The sequence below is a fragment of the Strix aluco genome, chromosome 7 (genome assembly GCF_031877795.1).
Source record: "Strix aluco isolate bStrAlu1 chromosome 7, bStrAlu1.hap1, whole genome shotgun sequence".
In the NCBI taxonomy this organism is placed as follows: domain Eukaryota; kingdom Metazoa; phylum Chordata; class Aves; order Strigiformes; family Strigidae; genus Strix; species Strix aluco.
In genome coordinates, this window is record NC_133937.1 from 18,487,712 (window position 1) to 18,507,816 (window position 20,105).

Here is a 20,105-nt window from a genome sequence, read left to right on the forward strand (position 1 = left end):
GCATAGCAATCAAGACTGAAAAAAAGCATGTGTAAAGCAGAAAGGTTTTGGTTGTTTTTTTTTTTCCTCTTGTCCCATTTGCGCTATCAAAAAATTCTTGGAGATAGAGATGAATGGAAATAATTGTACCTTTTCACAGTTACATTATATTGTCTAGGTGCACAAAGAAATCTGTCCAGTATTTCTGCCTAGCTAAGAATCTCAAAAAGAGGAGACATCCTTAAGAGGAGTAAGTCATCCCTTCTTTGGTTGTGCTGCAGGTAACTTCTCTGAGGGATGTTTACCTTCAAGATCACTGCCCTATTCACTCTTTTCTTCATCCAGCCTCATGGTTATTTGGTAACGGGAACTTTTTCTGTCCCTCTATTTTATTTCATCACCATCAAGATTGAATTTAGACTGACTTGCAAAGCTCTGGCTGTGCTTTGAGATGTCTAAACTGTAAATGAAGGTCTTAATATTGATAGTTCTACAATTAAATATAATTTAATCCATGCAGAAATTAACAGATACTTTAATCATTTCAGCTTCACGGAGAAAGTATGTTCTCAAGCCTTTAGTTGTGAAACTTCTTCCCTCTAGCTGAGAACAGCCATGGGATCAGTCAAGGGGATCTTTCCTGTGCTTCCTCACCAAAAGAAGGAGCCATGAAAACTTTCACCAAAGTCCATTGTCTTGGACAAGTCTGTCTTCTTTGTTATGAAAAATGTCTAAATAAGGGATTTTAAAGCCATTTCTCATCTGCTTAGTCTTTCAGAGGTGTTGTGGCATGTGAAAGGACGATTTGACCTCAACACCATTAATCTACTCCCTACTGCCAGAATAGGTGGTGGAATCTTGGGGGTGGGAGGAGGTCCCTTTTCTAAAATCACACACATTTACACATTGAAGCATTTACTTTGTTCTGTGTTTTGAAGGCTCTTTCAGAATTATAAGTAATGAAAAATGAATTCTGGACCTCTGCTCTTATTTAACAGTGTGATAAATACTTAAGTGGTGGTTTCAGTCATGCCTACTGCTAAATGGAAGCATCTCCTTTCCTAAATGGGTTGTTCTAATTCAGCTATGTGCCTGGAATGGTTCATCAAGCGATAGCCTAAAACATTTGGAGAGACATGAGACTGCAGTAAGAGTGTTACATTTTTTTTTTTTCTCCCTTAAAATGAACAGTGATGGTGGGACCTCACCAGAGAATGAAGGATGCAACTTGAGATGTTGTTTCTATGTAATAGATTTAGTAAGTGAATATGAGCATGAACAGGGACTTGAACTCTTCTGTGGTACATGTCTTGTAGAGTGCTGTGCTCTGCTGTCCCAAGGGCAGACTCAGGTTTCTTCAGGTCAGAAGTACAGGCTGAACCATGTCCAGCTTTGCTCTGGGGTTGCATTGTTGGAGATGCAATTGGAGTGGTGCCCCATGCCCTTCTCTTGTCTGTTGAACCTGTCTCTGCAGCTGGGATCCCTCCCTTCTTCCTGAAGAAAGCTGTGGCCAAACAGCTTGAATTCAAGGGAAGATCCAGAATGTTGGATTTTCTTTTTTTAATTATATACTCTTTATATTTTTTATATATTATTTACTCTTATAAAAACATTTCTGTAACATTATAAGGTTGTGCGACTTTTCAGGGATATAGTTAGCTTTTTTAAATCTGCTGGGTAGATTAATTCTGTGCCTTATTCCAGTGAATAGTGTTCTTAATATGATAAACAAAATTCAAGTACCTTAAGTTTTTAGGTTTTCTCCCTCAGTTTATTATGTTTCTAAGATAATGTTTTGAGTAATGAACCAAGAGCATCACTTATGCTTTTGCATCTGGCACTCCTCCTATTTTAGTCATATTTCTGTATTAGTAAAATTTCCAACAATGAGGGTCTCTTTTCTATAAGAACAGTTTTCTCAGGTCTGATAATACCTTTCTCTTTTATTTAAGACTCATTTTTCTGGAGTCGTGCCAAGATGCCACTGGGACATACAGTAGCTACAGCTTTGTAATCTGTCATCTGGGTTTTTTTGTGGGGTTTTGGTGGTTTTTTTCATTGTTTCTTGTTTTGTGTGTATTGGGGTTTTTTGGGTTTTTTTTTGTTTTTTTTAAATACAAGAGTTATGTGGTGCTGCAGTTGTTGTCACCTAGCATTAAAATGCTACAGAAGGCTGGGAAACTCCATTGGCAACTCAGTTGTAGGGGTTTTCCTTGTACTATTAAAAAGCTGTTGACTTGTATGTGTTCTTAATAGGGGAACAGTCTTTCTCAAAAACTTCTTTAATCAGAAACAATATATAAAAATATTTTCTTCTCACTTAACTATATAATTCTCTGAAGCTTGTGGCATATATCATTAAAGTGTTATCACGATTTCGTTTCAGAAAGCAAATTTTTGTTTTTCTGCAGTTCTGTGGTTGGGACTGCTTACAAGCTAACACAGTATCTGGGAGAAGTAGCATGTTTGAAGAACACCTACATCTGCTGACAGGCGCAGCAATAGCCTTCCCTTACAGATCACTGCTGTTTTCTTGGCAATTGTATGTTGGCTGTTTAAAGTATGGGAAGGTTAACTTTTTGCTACTGATGGTTTGTCAGTGGTGATAGAAACAAAACACAGTATTTTAGTAATGATGGTTGGTTTTACAAAAGCTCTTTTTTTCCTGCTTTTTGTTACCCTTTTTATGGTAGTGCTAAGCGGGTCTATAAATAATCCATATGAATAGTTTCTTATATATATTTCAGATTAATTAGGATTCCATTTTGTAGCTATTTTATAACGTTGGTAAGTTTTTAGAAGTTGGCAAAGGGTGAAGCTGCCATTTATCTCCAGAGATCTGGTTTTGTCATAACTGGGGGGTTACCAGCTTAAGTGTTTTCTTCATGTTCTTAGCTCTACAAAAGTCATATAGCCAGATGAGCAAACTGAATTTGCTCTTGTGAGTGACCATAGCGAACGTGTGGCAAGAAGTCAGTTCTGCTAAGCCTGTGCAAATGCTGTGCAGACAGTAAGCTTGCACAGTTACTGCCAAAGTCCTGGCCAGCTTGCAATAGTCTTGCTGCAATGACAGGCAAACTACAAAGCCTCTAACCTGATTCAGGTTCCAAGACAATAAAAGTCAATAGAAAAAATGTATTCACTTTGTTGTAACTGAGTTGGCTTAGCTCAAGGAGTACTTAAAGTTCTGTAGCCCATTTTGAGAGCAGAATCTTGTTTTGAACTTGAAGTCCACTGAATAGGTGCTGCTCACAGCTATGCACCTTGGGCATGTTTTGGATTGTATTTTCCATCTTTTCATAGGTGCTGTGGAAAGGAGAAGATAGAGTGCTTGGCTCAGGGGTTTTTTTTGTGAGTTAGCGCAGATCCTGCTTGCCTCAGCTCATTCCACACAGCATTCTACTCCGTCTCTGTGGCGCAGGCTTAGCCACTGCACCTATTGCAAGTGGTGTTGGTTTACAGAGATCCTTAAATTGTTGCTTGAAACTGAATTACCTCACACAGCATGGTTGGCTCATGGTTCATTAAGGGATTGAGCAAAGAAAGGGGGCTGAGGCAGAAGTTGCTTTGAAATGAATCCTGTATATATTCAGTGCTCAGGAATGTTGTGCGACGGGCATGGTAATGGTCTGTGTCTGCAGGCTTGCAAGCATATCTGAAAATTTTGCATGGTACACTGGCAACCAAGAAGAATATTCATCTGTATATAGGTATTTGTCTGCCTTACAGCAATGCTGAGACTTCGTTAATATTTGTAGAATGAGTTTAATAAAAGTACAAATAAAATATTACTAGAAGGGAATGGGTTAGGCTGCTGTAACGCATTCGCAGATGTTGAGGAAGTTCCTTCTGTGTTTTGACAGAAGATGAATTTATAATTGTGTGGAAAGCAAAAAAAAAAATGCCTTCACAGATACCTAGGATATCTTTGTAAGGAATTATTCTCAGTTAGTTTTTGCTGATGCACACAGTCTATGCATGTCTATTTTGTAGTGACTTCATGCTGCAACTACTGATTCAGTACATGTGGAATAGAGTCATCTTGCTTATATCAGCCATAATACAAAAATGGAATAATACTAAATGTCATTGTGAATGTTCCTGGAAAATATTATGCAGTTGTCTCTAAAGTGAGTACAGGTGGTCTACACTTGTGAGAACTTTAAAAAAATGTTTTGCCATGAATCTTATGGTTCCTGGTTCTAGGAATTTCTTAAATCAAATTCTTCTTTACATTTCCCGTGAGATGAGGGAAAAAGTGAACTTGTGGGAAGAGCAGTTTCTATGGAATGATTCTTCCAACTTCTTCAGAAGCATCAATGTCTTTCAGAAGACATTGTATATCCCATGTAGCTAGGTTGAGTAACATTTAATACAGATACACATAGTTTCTGATTAAGTAAATTTGGAGATTATTTTGTTCTGGAGAGCTGTGTGCTGCTGAGTCAGGGGAGAGCCTTGTGCCTTTGTCTTAGACTTCCAAGTTCAGTGCAGAATCCCAGTTCTAGGGTGGACAACATGCTAGCATGTATTCACAGAATCAGAAATCCTCATACTACTGTTTGAATGACAAAGAGATCTTAAATAAATTTAACATTTCAAGATTGTAAAGGATATGTATGAAAACCACCATGGAGTTCACATAAACTTGTGTTTTATTTTTTTAAGCTAACTTCCTTCTTAACCCTTCCAATATACTCCAGCCCTCTTGCTCTTACATACTTTTCTCAGAATTCTCTGTTCTTTTCCATGTTATTTTCTGGGTGGAGGAAGGTTTGTATTTTTTGCTTTGTCTCAGAAGATTCAGTGTATTGTGGGAGGTGAGGCAACTCTGGTCTTGGCAGAACACCGCAAAACCAAGAGAGTAATTAAATGACGCAAGCCTTTGATTATTTTTCTCTCTCAAGCTTTCTGGCACAACTGGGCATTCCGATCGCAGAAGGAGGATCAGGAGAAGAAGCTTCTAAAGATCACATGCAGAATTAGAAGAACTGTGTTGGAGACTTTTGGTACTTTAAAGCTCTTCACACAAGTCCTGGAGTTGCTGCTTTTTCTTCTGTGAGGATAATGTTTCTTTCATCACCCAAGACGGAGGTAACTGAAAGGGAGCTGCCAAGGTGTTATTTTAGTTTTGGTTTCTCTGCTCTCTTACTAATTGGATTTTTCCTATCTTCTGCAGGAGGATTATAAAAAGATTAGAGAAGCTGGGGTTTTCGGGGTGTGGGAGATAGCTGTTGTTTTTCTCCTCTCGATTCTGGGACCTCCTTGATTTGCCATTTGTCCCCTGAAGTCACTGCCTGTTTGGAAAAGGGAGAAGCAGCGTAACAGATGAACTTGCACGACCATGGATTCCTTCTCTTTGCAAACTTTGTATGTGGCTGCTTGTAAAAGAGGTTTTTGCATACATAAGCATCAAATGAAGAATACTATCCTGGGCCAGATTTAAAAGCAAACTGCTTGTGTCCTGATGAAAGGATAAATTCTGTTTAAACTATAAAGAAGATTGGATGTTGTTCCAGTCTTGAATTTTGGTGGAAGAAAGGAAGGTTGTGATCAAGTCAAATACTCTGCCAGCCTAAACCTGCATATTCTGCTGCTGAAATTGGAAGATGTCTTGGAAAAGAAATTACTTTTCTGTGGGTCGGGGAAGCGTACAGGGCATGTTTACTCCACGAAATACAACCTCAATAGCACCCAGTAAAGGTCTCAGCAATGAACCAGGACAGAACAGTTGCTTCCTGAATAGTGCACTACAGGTAAGAGAACAGAATAAAAAATGTTTCTGGTTTTGTTCTCTGTCTATTGCAGCATTTTCTTAAGCTTGATTGTGCAACAAATATAGCCAGGCTTGACTACCTAATTGCTTGTGGGGCTAGATAGAATAAAGCTACCTTTGGAAATTCAGATTTGTTGAGTTATAGAACAGCTTTTTTCAATTTTCAGGCTTTCCTGGTGAAATTAACAGCATTCATATAGTCATCACTAATGTATTTGAATCTCTTGTTTGTGTAAACTTGTAATATGTCAACCAAAGATGAAAATATATGTAGAAAAATTATTTTAAAATAATAGAATATTGCATATCTTGCAGTATGTCTACTCCTTAAAAGTAAATTTATTTTTTTTTGAACCAGTCAAGTTCAAGCTTTGATAATACCTATACAAAATCCTTCTTATGTAGTCCAGGTTTCTTTCTAACTGCTGATTTGTAGCTTTGTTTAGGTGATTGAGTCTTTACCTTTTGATTTAGGAGAAGACATCTTTTCCTGTGTCAAAATTTAGTGGAGCGGTATGGCTGTTACAGTGGTATTGTCATTATTTAGATGTTTTGAATCTCTGACATTCAAGACAGTCTTTCTGGCTGCAGGGTTTAAAACCCTTTCTCTTGATCAGTTTCTCTCCCTTCATATGACTTGTCTGTGTAGCACAGACTGTATCACTGTTCTCATTTTTTTTTCTGTGGGCACTTGAGTAAGTTCAGGCATCAAGATACCCCCCTGATGCAAATAATACAAAAATAAACGCCAGTGATCCTCCAATAGGCTTAATATACCGTGAAATACAGGATTATAGGTACAAAGGGAACTTAAAATAAGTAAAGTGGAGTTTCCAGTGAGGTACAGTATTAATTGCTTGTGTTACTTTAGGAGCCAGTTGGTGATTACATCTTAATGGTGAGTTACTGAATCTAAGTCAGAACTAAGTAGAGCTTAACACCAGCTGCATGCCATACATGAAGGTGAAAGCGTATGACCTGGCCTTTAGTCTTCTGCATAAACCATTTTCTTCTAAAGCTCAAGGGAGGTAGGATACCAAAAATATCTACAGTCAAAGCTGAATTTTTTTGAAAAAAGACAAGAATGTAATAATTTCGTAAAATATATACTTCTGGGGTTTTTTGATCTTAATTTTTTAGCATTCAGTGTTAGTCTGAGAGACTCTTGAATGTTTGTTGCTCCTTACTCTATGTCTGTAAACATTCAAGATAACCTCCAAAGGCAATTACATCGAAAAATTGGACTCATTCCTAAGCGTATTATTTTTTTGTCCTTTTGTGAAGTCTGCAGTAGTTCTTCAGGAATGTTGTGTGTAATCAGATGGTTCCAAGGCTTATGTTGCCTCCCAGGCCCTTAAGTATAGGGAGAATTTGAGCATAAACATAGCCATGACAATTCTGAAGTTTTGGGAAACATTACAGATTAAATATTCAATAAATATGCTTTTAAATATATTTTTAGGAAACATTTCTGTGCTATGGTTTAGTTAACAAAGTGTTCAAGCTGGAAACACTTCTTGAAACCAGCACAACCTTTTTCAGAGTTCTAAATCTTTCCTAGCCAGTTGATCTGGACAAATTAATCAGAAATAAGAAGTTTGGTTCCTCTGTTCATGCTAATGAAACATTTAGCCAGTCAGATGCCAGCCTGGACCTTGTTGCTCTGTCCAGAACCTGGCAGGACACAATTTAGGTCAGGGCTTCTTTCAGAGCAAGCTTTTGCCTTCTGAAAGGCTGGTGGTTCTGAGGCTTACAAGAAAGTCCAGTTATTGTTAGTTGAAGTTGAAATAGCCAGCACTGACCACATTTATATATACAGAGCTGACTGTGAAACACCTCAGAGATTGGTGTTGTAGCTGTTTTACAGATACGAGTTTAGATAATTGCCCAGGATTGCACAGATTTAGTGGTAAAATTTAAGAATAAAACTTGGTGCTGTTACAGCAGACATTACCTCTCACTGTTGCTAGCAGAACATATAAGGCTTGCTTTTATATGCTGTGACCAGGTATGGTCGCACACCTGGTATTCCCACCATACTGGTTGTAAGAGAAAAATAGAACTGCCCACCCATGTTAAGGTTAGAAGTCTGCCAGTTAATCGTGGCATGTAAATACACTTACTCATGATAACATTGGGCATAACGGCTTTTAGTAATTTATTGTTTTGACTTGCAAGAACTTGTTAATGTATACGCTGTCAGTGCTCCGTTTTTCCAGTGTTTGGACTTACTGCTCAGAACAAGGAAGCTGCCTAGGAGGTGGAAGGACGGGCACGTTTCAGCCCCAGCGGTTGGTGGGTGTCCTTGGCAGCTCTGCCCAGCTTTACAGTGTGGCTGTGCAACAGCCGGCCATGGTGCCAGCACAGGGGAGCAGTCAGGGCAAGTGCTGCTTAAGCTCTCGCTGCCACATGGACAAAGCAGCAAGTTTTTTAATCTAAAAGCACATGGCAAGAAATTCAGAGGGATGTACTGCTGTAAATGTATGTGAACACTACAGCTGAGAAAGAAGATAAAAATGTCAACTTGCAGTTAGATAAAAGGCATCCCATTTTAAAAGTGATGCTCACTGATATTAGTATACTTCTGGGATTATTTAACATGTACAATTTTAATCAGAGCTTTATGCGATATTTTATATATTCATAAAATTGTCTGTGCCCCTTTTTGTGTTTCAGGTTCTCTGGCACTTGGACATTTTTCGCCGCAGTTTCCGTCAAATCACAACGCACAAATGTATGGGAGATTCTTGCATCTTCTGTGCTCTTAAGGTAAAAGTTGGAAATAAATGAAAAACAATTTTTTAAAAAATTGAACAGAAACACTTCCAATATTTGATTAATATGTGTAATCAAACTCACATCTGGAAATTTGTGAGAGCAAAGGTGAATCTCATAGATACTGGCACAAGACAGTCATAGTACTGTTTTTAAGATATGTTCAAGCCAATAAATTGTGAAAATACTGTAGGTAAAGCTTCAGGTAGGACTCTTATCAATGGAGTACAGATCACTGTGAGTCTCCATGTTTGAAAGATCAGTTCAGCCAGTCAAACATCAGTTTGTTTTGTTTTTTTTCTAATTTATCATTTGGTTTGTAAATATCATACTGTATACAGTTAGTATGCTCTTCAGAAGTTACCTTTCCTTCAGAGCTACTTTAAATGTCAGCATAGAGAAAGCCATTTAGCTTTAAGCCTTTCTGTTCAAAACTGTTGATTATGTAAAACTAAAAGGTGTCTTCTACTGTAAATATTGATGCCTGTGTTAAATGGCTCTGCTCTTTGTGGTCTCTATCTTAAAAAGCATCAGTTCTGTTTGTAGATGCAGATACAATAACTGCCTGTCATAGATGCTGCCTGGACAGTAAGAGCTAGATGCTAGCTCTGATTGCAAGTACTGTTACATACTTCAGTAAATTGTGCAATCTTACATCTCCATTTGTCTCCACCCATTAATTTTCAGCACTTCTGGTTTTTTGTGCCCTCATTTCTAAGTTTTGCTACTTTAAACCTACAGCTCCCTCTAACCTTGTGGGAGAAATGGATATGATGCAAACACAATGAAAATACCAGCTTTAATCTTCCCAAGCAGTAATTTTTCTTTGTGAAATTGGGACTGAGACACTTTCTTTGATCACAAATGGGTTGTAAAATCCAATTAAATACATAAATTCATGGTGTGAGAATTTATTGTCATGAATACTGTGTGCAATAAGGAAAAGGACAGACAGCACGTCTTACAAAAAACGGCAAAATAGTGTGCAACATTTAAATTAAGATTGTCTGAAGTTCACAGGCAATATTTGTAGTATAATAGCTGTCTTACTAACTGTTAAGCGACTCTACAGGTGCTCTCACAGAAACAGGCTTGAAATGAGTTATCTAGTGAGTTTTTGGACTGTTGTTGAGGGGATTTCTCTTGCAAAAGAACAGCAAAGATGAGACTTAAGGCATGAAAGAAGATAAGTAATTTCCTTCTGAAGGGAGATTTATCTCAAGACTTATTGCTGAAATGATGACACAGGATGATATTTACACCAGTATCGTCAGAAGAGGATATAACAGTGGTTTAGGAGCAAGATAGCACATCCAAAGTGAGAAACACAGCTATCCAGCCAAAGAAAAGATGGAGTATTAAATATATTCTCTTCATTATAGGGAAATGGCAAGACCTAGGCATAATCTGGTTTGAGTTAATTAAGTTTAGTGGGATAAATAATTTGAAGCTAATTCTTGGATCATGCCCTTCAGTATTGCTAAGTGATTGTTGGCACTCTTTGGTAGCTGAGATGAGGACAGAAAGAAAAGGCTTTGGGAAATTATCATGAGTGTAAGCTTTTGCTCTTCTGGGGTTTAACCTAACAGCAAGATATGGCAAGGAAATACCAGGAGATCAGACAGGTTCTGCAATTTGAATGAAAGTAGACTGGACTCTGAGGCAGAGTATTAATATAAAGGTAATAGTTAAAAGTCTTTTTTCTGAATGGAAGTACTGAAAAAGAGGACGGGGAAAAAAATGTTAGGAAAAAGGAGAGGATGAACATTTGTGGAACTGGTATTGAAAGATGAACTCTGAACAAAGATGTATGTGGATTAGCAGTACCAGTATGAGAGGGGAAAGCATTACAGTAAGACTGGAAGATGACAGGATATCTGGAATATATGTATTAAAAGCAGACATAGGGTCGAAGAGTGTTTAGTGTTGCTGAGAAAATCCTTGCTTTTGATGTCTTGCTGAAGTGTGCAGTATGCTATTATAAACTTGGAAGTGACAGGTAGAGTGGCAGAATTCACAAATTGTAGCCTGCAACCATATGCTTATTTCTTAAATTAAGCAGTGTTTGAAAAAAAAAATTGCTGTTCTTTCTTCTTGCTCCCAGATATCTGCAAGGATTTTTTTTGTTTGTTTTCTATCTGAAGTTCTTACCAATGCCATGCTTAGCCAGAAGGTGTTACAACCCTTAGTTTCCAACAAAGCTATAACATCGCCCCAAATCCTCTAGTGGCACATTTTAGAAAACTTGCATCTGGTTGTGTGCAGAATTCCTATAGCTCACAAAACTTAATGTACAATGAAAAACTCAAGAAATTCTTAAACAAGTAAAGAATTATCTGGACAAGTATTTCTGAATAGGGGCAGTAACCAATACTTGACAAAGTAAATAAATGAATTCTAACTGGCTTTAATCCAAACCAAAATGTTAGCGTTTCCTCTATCTACAGTCTGTTCTTCATGGGAAATTTCAGTGTGTTCTACCCAAGCCTATTCCAGAACCTTCAGAAAGTTTACAGACATATATTGTAAAACTATACAAGAGAAAAAAGACATAGAAATTTGTTTCTTAGGGGTTATAGAAATGTTTTACTCCTGTTTCCCTTATGTTCATAAAGCAACTGACAATTTTTTGTTGTTCTCTGGGTGATACCGTGACAAGTTTTGACCTTTATTAACTTGTGTGAAATGTTGATCTGTGTACATAAATACTTGAAAATTTCCCCCCATTTTTATGTTGTTATCAAGTCTAATATTATAAAGATGAGTAATAAAGGGTGTCACTTAACTCTTAAGTGAAATTGGGGATGCAAACCTCCCCTCACCCCCAAAAAACCCCCCAAACACCAGAAGCATAGGCTGTCTTGTTTGCATCCAACTGAAAAGCTAGGGATACTAAATGGTAAAGATATGCACAAGGGATAGCCTGAAACCGTGGAGATGGTCACATTCATCTTCATAAACTCCTTAAGCAGGCAGTAGAGGGGGGGAAAAAAAGGCTGTTTAAGATATTTACTTGTTCTCTGCTGCCCTCTGGATCAGTGTTCTCAAACTGCTCTTTTTGTTTTTTTTCCCCCCTCCTCTAAAGTCTGGCTGTCTGGCACATACTATGTGTAAACTTGTATAAAACAAATGGGATAATGTGCTTAATATGCACCTAGTACTGTAAGCATCACCAAGAGCATGTTTTGTGTCCTAGTGCGGCAGGATCATCCCTTCCCTTCCATGCTCATCTCTTTCCCTGCCCCAGCCCTCCTATCTCTTCTGGAAGCTTTTAACTGTTGTCCTGCCAGGGTAGTGCCAGCTTAGCCTCCAGGTCTTTGACATCCTCTTTTTCTTGAATCTTGCTTTAGGCTTTAAGATGAGGGAGAAGATATGGCTGGATCCAGTGGGCACACAAGAATTTGGAGCTCTCTACCATGCAAAAATCTCCCATTAGGGTCTGGGGAGAGGTAATTAGCCCTGCATGCTGTCAGGTGGATCTGCCCGAAATACCTGTCCAGACCAAGCAAGGTGGAGGCAGGACATGTTTACTCTTCTCCAAAGCATGCTGGCATGTTCAGATTCCAGCCTGGCCTGGGAAAGGGGCAGTGCTTGGGGGGAAGAGTCTCTGTCGTGTCTCCCCTCCACTCCAGGTTCCCTTCACAGGATACCTGATATCTCCTGTGTCGTGCAGAGAGGGTTCATGCTCTTCCCCTACTTTGAACTGTGCTCTAAAGGCAACATTCTCTTCCGATTAGAGGAAGATAGTCTTCACTAAGCTAAATTTAGCCTTTGAATAACACCAAAGAAGTTGTATTTTTTTCCACACTCTCTTGGCGTGCTGCAACTGTTTCTAGGGATTCTGATGTCATGCACAGTATTTACTGTAAATGTTCAGCTAGCTCTATAAATATTATTTCTAACTTTACTTTTTATAAAATGAGGGATCACAGGACAGTGATGTCATACCTGATATCAAATCACATTTTATTTTTGTACCACATTGAAGCCATCCATTGCACAAGTTCTTGAAATGATTTTAAAACTTGCTGTGCTACCTGGCTGTGTTTATGTGACTACAAAATGAACCTTGAAATCATTCTACACATACGTTCATTGGTTATTTTGAAGGAACCTTGCATCAACAGTTATAAAAAGACAAGAGAGAGCTGCAGACTCTGTGCTGGAATCCCAAAGACTATTTCTTAAGATGTGGCATTATTTAAGTGTTCTTTTTTCAGTGCACAAGCTGTCCTTACCGCTATGTGGTTTGCCTGCTGTAACACTGGAACAGCTTTTTGATTTATTATTAATGTTGAAGTTTACTGTGTTCTGTTTTATTTTCCTTTTTCTAGAGCACGGCTTTGCTTTGGTGTTTGTTTATCACAGCTGGAGGAGGGTAGCAAGGGGGAAATCCGTCCACTGTACTGAGCATGCCACAGAGAGTTTGTTCTCCTTCCAGGGATTGTACTGGGATCTCCATAGTGCCAGGATATAGGACAGAGTGTTTTTTATAGGTCGCAAAGAAGAATGCTCTGTTGATTGATAAATTCCAGTAGGGCTGGTCGTTTCTGTAATTGTCGTGTGCAACAAAAGCAGGAAGAATGTGAATTTTTCTGTGTAGAAATGATGTTGTTTTCTAAGGTGAAAAGTGAGAACAATAGGGCATTAGGATGCTTTCAAGAAGTGGAATGAAAATAGTTCGTGGTTCTGATTAGCCACTTGAATGAAATGGAGGGATTTGTTATGAAAAGTTCATTATATGGTTGAGACAGTAATAGGTCAGTTGCAAAGATTTTATCCTCTTGTTTTGTGTTTTTTCCAAATCAGGATAGTATTTCAGGGTAAAACAGTGGTAAAAATATATAAAATAATTACTATTGTTTAAACTTTCTTTTTTCAGTTGGCACTTGCAGTTAACTGCCTGACAAATAATCTAGCAGCACATACAGTTTCCTGACTTAATAAACTGGTAATTGAAGCTTCCAGATAATGACTGCCTCTTTTGATCTTGATCAAGCAGTTGATAAATAGTCATCTAGTTTATGTGGACACTCTGTGATTTGGGTTTCTTCTGACACCCTCCTAAACAAAACTCACAGAAGGTATATTTTTATTTGATTTGGGTGTAGTAGCCAGGGGTACCTGACTTTACAGTCCATATTGGGGACCTTATGTTAGTGTTTAGGGCACAGTGTGAATAAAAATGGGAGAGACACTGTAAAAGAAAGGAATAATGGAAATCTAGGTTGATTGTTATCAGACTTGGAGGTTTGGAAAGAGATCCAAAGACACAAAACGGAATAGAGCTAGAATTATTTCCTCCCTTGAAGGCGAATATAAAATGAGGAAATGTGAGGAAGAAATGTGAGCTAGTGGAAATACTGTGGGTGGAGGCTGATGTGGTTGGATCGGAGAAAAGTGATTTTAGCAGCCAGAATTCTTATTGAAACAGGTTGTTGTACTGAGTAAGAGCTGTATCGGGAGAAAAGTGTGATGTTCTGGATGCGAGATTAGGTACTGTAGACAAGAAAAAAAAAGTCCAATGGATAGAATGGAGTAAGAAGGGCATGCTATTCAAATGGAGAGAATTTTTTTTAAAAAAACCCAAACAACTCTGTCACAATTGAGTGACAGCAAGAATAATATTGATATATTGAGCAGTGAGAGAAGGATGAGGATTGGCCATGTTAATGTAGCTTTTGCTAAAAGACAGAAACTGTTAATGTAGGGAATACTAAAGCATTTGGGGGGAACATGTTTTGTTCTTTGAAAGAAATACCACACTGCTAGAGCTGCAGTGATATCCCCATCCAGAAGGAACTTCAGCACAATCCTGGAAGAGAATAATTAGTTCTCAGAAAGCTGCCAAGGGCAGAACTCAAAATTTACAGTGCATGGACACTAATCTGATTCAGTAGCTGTTGCCTGTTGTCTTCAGCCATTGATTTATTCTTATGCCAGCCTGCTTCTACATGCTTGATTAAAAAGTCATATGTGCATGTGTGTCATCAAGTCTGGGGTTTGTTTCATCAGTATGGTTAGACACACATTGCAGATTGAATATTTTTTTCCTAGGGAGAAAATGGATTCCAAATACTGTTAGAGATAATTTGGAGCAGATTTTGTAAACTATGGGGGGATTCATAGATATTTCAGCTTACAAATCTTTAAAATTTGAAAGAACTCTAAAATGTCAACCCCATGAATTACCTCAAAGAATAATCACTATCTTTATTCTCTAATCTAATGAAGAACAACTAATTTCATGATCATGCATGTGAATTTTAACATTCTGAAATAGGAAGTCAAGTTTTAACTTGAATAGTTGTATGATAAAGGTTCCTTGTCTCAAACCTTAGGTTGTTTTCCTTTGAAGCTTTAGAAGGTTTAACTTGATCCCCACACTGCCCAAACTGGAGGAGATTGTTTTGGGAGACCACTGACTCTGCAAGCTTTTGTTCTGACATATGTCAGAAGCCCAGACCTGTAGTAGAAAGGGTAAGCTTCCAGTTATAAAACTAGGAAAAAGCCTTCTGAATGGTAATAAGCCAAGTGAGGCTTTATAGTAGATTGCCTGAGATGGTTAAGGAATTTTCAGATTTGGATGCCTCTGAGAGCAAGCTGGTAAAAGGTCAACTATGTAATTGTAGCTGATCTTGAGTTCCTTGGGGAAGGACTAGATGCAACTAGATGGAATTCGGCAATTTATTCCTCTTAAAGAACACTTGCGCTTCCTAATTCTGCTGTCTGCTAGTCTTTCCAGACCTTTGAAGATCTGTAAGGAAGGGGATATGAAGGGAGATGCGCTCCTTTTTTATATAGACCTCAGGAATGCAGTGTAACCAGAAGGCATACTTCCTATCAGAAAAAGCCCTTGCCCATGCTGTTCTCTGTCTTGGCTTGCAGATTTACTAACATGCCAAGAATAGGTCATCAGTGTAGAAATCAAAGTACTGCTGCTAATTCAACATCAGTAATACCTCAGATTTTATGTTAAGCTAATATATGGGTGTGATTTTTTTTTTTTTTTTTTTTTTTTTTGTTCTGCATCCTTGATTTTAGTTACTGAAAACTGGTAAAATGGGAGAGGTTTGTCTTGTTCATGAAGCTTTTAGCAGTGTCTTATCATATTGTAGCTGCTTTTAGGGATACGCTCGTTTGTGTTGGAATGTAGCCATTGAGAGAGATCATCAGTGTGGTGAATACACTAATGGATTTTCACTGTCTTCAAATTCAGGTGAATAAGTTTTTGAAAGAGAACAAAGGTTTGAGTGTTTCTTATATGAAGTTCTCATTAAGTTCCAGAAGCACTTGGAGAAAAGGTGTCATGAAAACTCCTGGGGCAGCGAAGGAGGAGAGCTTTCCTGGTCTGTGCCCAGCTGCCTTTCAGACCTGTATATGGAACAAATATGTTAGTGATTAACAGGATCACTCAAGGGCAAGACCTGAAATTAAGGAGAGAGATCTGACTTAGATAACTTAGTGATGAAACTGCAGGAAATGCCACACCTGTCCATCTAAGGCTGAGAGACAAGAAAGACCTGTTCCTAAAGTGAGCAAAGAACCTATCTTGAAAGATAAGGAAAGGGGGAAACAACAACACCCCCCAAAAAACCCTCAAAAAAACCCCAAACCCCCACCCCAAAAACCCTGGCCGAAACCCAACGGAAATCAAAGCCCCCTGTGTTCAAAGTGCTTTTGACTCAATTTGAGATGCTTTTGGGACTTCCTACAAGCACTGTGTTCTAGTGTGCTCTAAACTGCACCGTGCAATGACATGGTAAGATTTGATCTTTATTAGATTAAAATGCACAATTACTTGTTGGTTTTAAGACTTTTTTCCCTTGTAACCTAAATAAGACTATACCATCGCGTGCTATGTCATTACAAATTATATGAAGCATTCTTCTGTATAATATTGGGATCTTTTATTCCTTGATTTTGTGTTAGAATTTTTCACAGAATTCTTTGATCTTGCTGAATTATTTCTGTTCTGTGGTTGTAGTAACAGATTTCACAGTTTTCTACTGTTTAATGAAAATTTTCTGGTTTGGTTTTAATTGTGAAGGCTGTAATTTTGTGATGCAGAAAAACTTAAAATGCAGGATCTTGTGGAAAAAAGTTGCTTATAATAATCAGGATCACTTTTTCCTTACTGGATCTCTTTACGTTAACTAGTAGGTATATTGCAGGTTAAAGTATACTATTTCTTTAAAGATGGAAATTTAAAATAAGAGTTTTGGTTTGCTTGCTTGCTTCTGCTTTTACCTACTTTGGAGCCTGCATTGTTTCTCTCCACCCCACTAAGAGTGAAGAGCCATTTCAGAGCTCTCATTGAAGTAAACCGGGTCCTCTCCATCAGCTCCCTGCAGTGAGGTTGCATGCCAGTGGCTAGGCAAGTGCCTAGTTTTCAGATCTGTGAAGTGAAATTGATGATAACCAGAATAAACACATTTCTGAAGCACAGTCATGAATATTTTCAAGTGCTCTTAAACTATTTAATGTAAAGTGCTGAAGCAGGATGGAATTATGTTCCACTGTGCTTTTTTTGTTGAGGTCCACTGAAATGAGAGAATTTACTAATGAAACACGAAACTTGCTCTGTTATCAGAGTGACGGATATGGGAATCAAGGCTGTTAAGAACAGAGACTTTGTCATTCTTACCTTTTAATATATAGATATATAAAAATGAAACTGAGGAGAGGTATTGTCTGTAGTTCATGAAGTGTGAGACTTAACTGCCTGTCATTGTTTGAGCTCAGAGGGCAACTGAGCACCGTGAAGCTGCTCGTTCCCCCTTTCCCATCCAGTGCTGAGAAGGGGAAAAATAAGCCAAAACTCCACTCGTTCCCCACTCCTCCCCCTGGTGCTGAGAAGGAGGGAAGCAAAAGACCCAGGAACTTGAGATAATGACAAGGAGGTATGACCTAATTCTTTAAGGCACAGGCAAAAAACAGACTCCTTAGGGAAAGAAGAAAAAAGAATACAAATTTAATACAGACACTAACAACAACATATAACAGACAGAATAGGATAGTGAGAGGCATTACCACATCCTGAAAACACCTTCCCCCAACCCTCCCTTCTTCCTGGGCTCAGTTATGCTCCTGATATCTCTACATCCTCCCTCTCCGTGGCATGGGGGGCAGGGAATGGGGGGTGCGGTCAGTCCTGCTGCTTCTTTCACCTGAGGTGCGGGGGGGCATGACTTCGAGCATTCCTCCCCGGCTCCAGCGCGGTCCTCTCACAGGAGACAGTCCTCCACAAACCAGCTCTGACATGAGTCACACTCACAGGTGTGTGGGTCACTCCCTCATGTTGCAATCCTCCCAGTGCCAAACTACAACAGTGGGGGCTTCTTTCCATGAGGTCCTGGCCTTCTTTTGGCACAGTCACCTGGGTTGGCCGGTGGCCCCCTACAGGCCACAAATTGTCATCTGCTCCACTGTAGACCCCTGTGAGTAGCCAGGGGTCAGCCCTGCCGTCTCACCATGGGGTACTGGGCAGTCTCTGCTCCCATGCACCTGCCCCTCTTCCTCCTCCTTTCTTCCACTGACCTCAGTGTTTGCAGAGATGGTCTCACGACTTCTCACAACTCCCCCAACTCCTCCCAGCTTCCCCTTCTTAAATACATTACTGCAGAGGCGCAGCTAATTGGCCTGGCCTTGGTGCAAAGGTGGGTCAGACCCAGAGCTGAGGGAGCTTTGAGAAGCTTCTCCCAGGGGGCCACCACTGTAGCCACCTCCCCTGCTACCAAAAAAGCCCCACTACTCACTCCATCCAGGACACTGCCTCACAGCCTTCGCTTCATTACCAGTTTCCTCATTTTTATTTGACACTCTAATAAAGGCAGTATTAGAAGAGCTGTGGGCTTCAGCACAGTGGGCCCTCACCCATGAATGAGCACTGTAAGAACTGCTAAAATAAAAATAGCAGGAAAGAGAGATGGGCATTTTACATCTATATTAGATAACGTCAACGCTATAAATTGTACCGTTTCTACAGCCAGAAGTGGCAGGGGTGTGGAGGTTGGTTTGCTGCCTGTGCAGTGACAGCTGTGTTCTGTGCTTCCAGCTTCCTCAAAGCAGCCAAGATTGCACAGTTTGGCAAACCTTCTCCCAGTTTACCTGCTTGTTTCCCAATAAGAAACAAAAAGAATAGTTAAAGGAGAGAAAGATTCAGCTTATTTATTTCCAGTTAATATAGATCATAAGTATACTGGGTAGAAGTTTTCTGTAATTAAGGGAGAAAGTGATAGATGAATCGACATCACTAGATTCTCAGTATAGATTTGAAAGAAAACCAAACTGGCAAACCAGTTTGAGGCTGGCTTTCTCCTTGTTTGACTAAGTTTAGAAGGCAGAAAGCCAAGTGGTGCACAATTGAAGATCCTTCTTTTTTCTTGCAGTAAGAATGGAGCTTTTCTACAATCTTTAGGGAAATTGTTACATGAGTTTTTATAGGAAAGGACAAGCAGAAATTTGATGCTGTTGGAGATGCTTGCTTGTCATATGAAATGAGGTAGAAAGTAGAGCAAAGTGGTGATAGAGACAGAATGGTCTTCTGTGAAAATAAGGACTAGAAGTTTTTACTTAAACTGAGGATCTTACATACAGAATTGTGTTCCTGTTTTTGTAGGAGGGCATAATTAAAGATAAATAACTGTTTAGAAGATCTTTTGGATATCTCACACACATGCGTGCATGTGCATATAGACACACAAAATAAAAGTGGGTTTTTAATCAGGGGGGAATATGTACTGAACTTTCATGCATATAACCCACACTTCAAATGATAATGCTTCTTCACAGAACTACTCATCTTTGCAAATGATTGCCCAGATGACCTGTGAGTTACAGTTAACAAAAATGCAGGTTATGGCAACAAGTGAACAGCCGGCCATACATCATTCATGTTGTGCCTTTTCCCTCCTGCATGCTGACTCAAAAATCATCTAATACTTACCTGCTACTTGGACTTATTGGAAGATAAATTTCTTAAAGAATGCAAGCAGCAGGTTGCAGCTGTTTAAGGGCTAAGGCAGTTGGTCAGAGTTGCTTGACAGAGGAAAGAAGGTGGCATGTGTAAGAAGAAAGCTATCCAGGTGAGAGTAAAAAAGGGAGAAACAGGAAGAAGTGAGGAAGTTTTGGTATCCATTTTATTTGCTTCAGGAATCAAGTTGGGAGGAAGATCCAAGGGGGATTGACACTGAGCAAAATTTACCCCTAAGCTCCCCATGCTCCCTTGGATATGTGAAAGGAAAAGAAAGAATACACAAAGGTGAATATATATTTGAAAGGAGGAACTTTTAGGATTTTCTCTTTGTAGTCCCTGAACAGTACAAATATCTGTGTGTTGCTTGATCAAAGTGAGTTAAAGGTTTGTTGTTTGTTTTCAGATAACTGAGTAATGTTTTGAAAATACAGTAACCTAACTATGTTTTTCTTACTAGGGTATCTTCAACCAGTTTCAGTGTAGCAGTGAGAAGGTACTGCCTTCTGATGCCCTGCGCACTGCTCTTGCCAAGACATTTCAGGATGAGCAACGCTTCCAGCTGGGCATCATGGATGATGCTGCTGAATGCTTTGTGAG

At 39.1% G+C, this 20,105-nt stretch overlaps 1 protein-coding gene across 13 annotated transcripts in view; it reads left to right on the top strand.

Moving 5' to 3' along the window:
- Positions 1–20,105, top strand: part of USP54 (ubiquitin specific peptidase 54) — a 107,436-nt gene that overhangs the window by 45,466 nt on the left and 41,865 nt on the right. For 12 of the 13 annotated variants that reach the window (XR_012623979.1, XR_012623980.1, XM_074830665.1 and 9 more), the window contains exons 2-5: positions 4,887–5,073; positions 5,159–5,735; positions 8,432–8,524; positions 19,966–20,100. Coding sequence is in view for 11 of the 13 variants with exons in the window: in XM_074830665.1 (XP_074686766.1) it covers positions 5,589–5,735; positions 8,432–8,524; positions 19,966–20,100 (375 nt within the window). In the remaining 2 variants the exon portion in view is untranslated. Of the gene's footprint in view, positions 1–4,886; positions 5,074–5,158; positions 5,736–8,431; positions 8,525–19,965; positions 20,101–20,105 lie in introns of those variants that run through there. The other variant, XM_074830668.1, reaches the window with a different exon arrangement.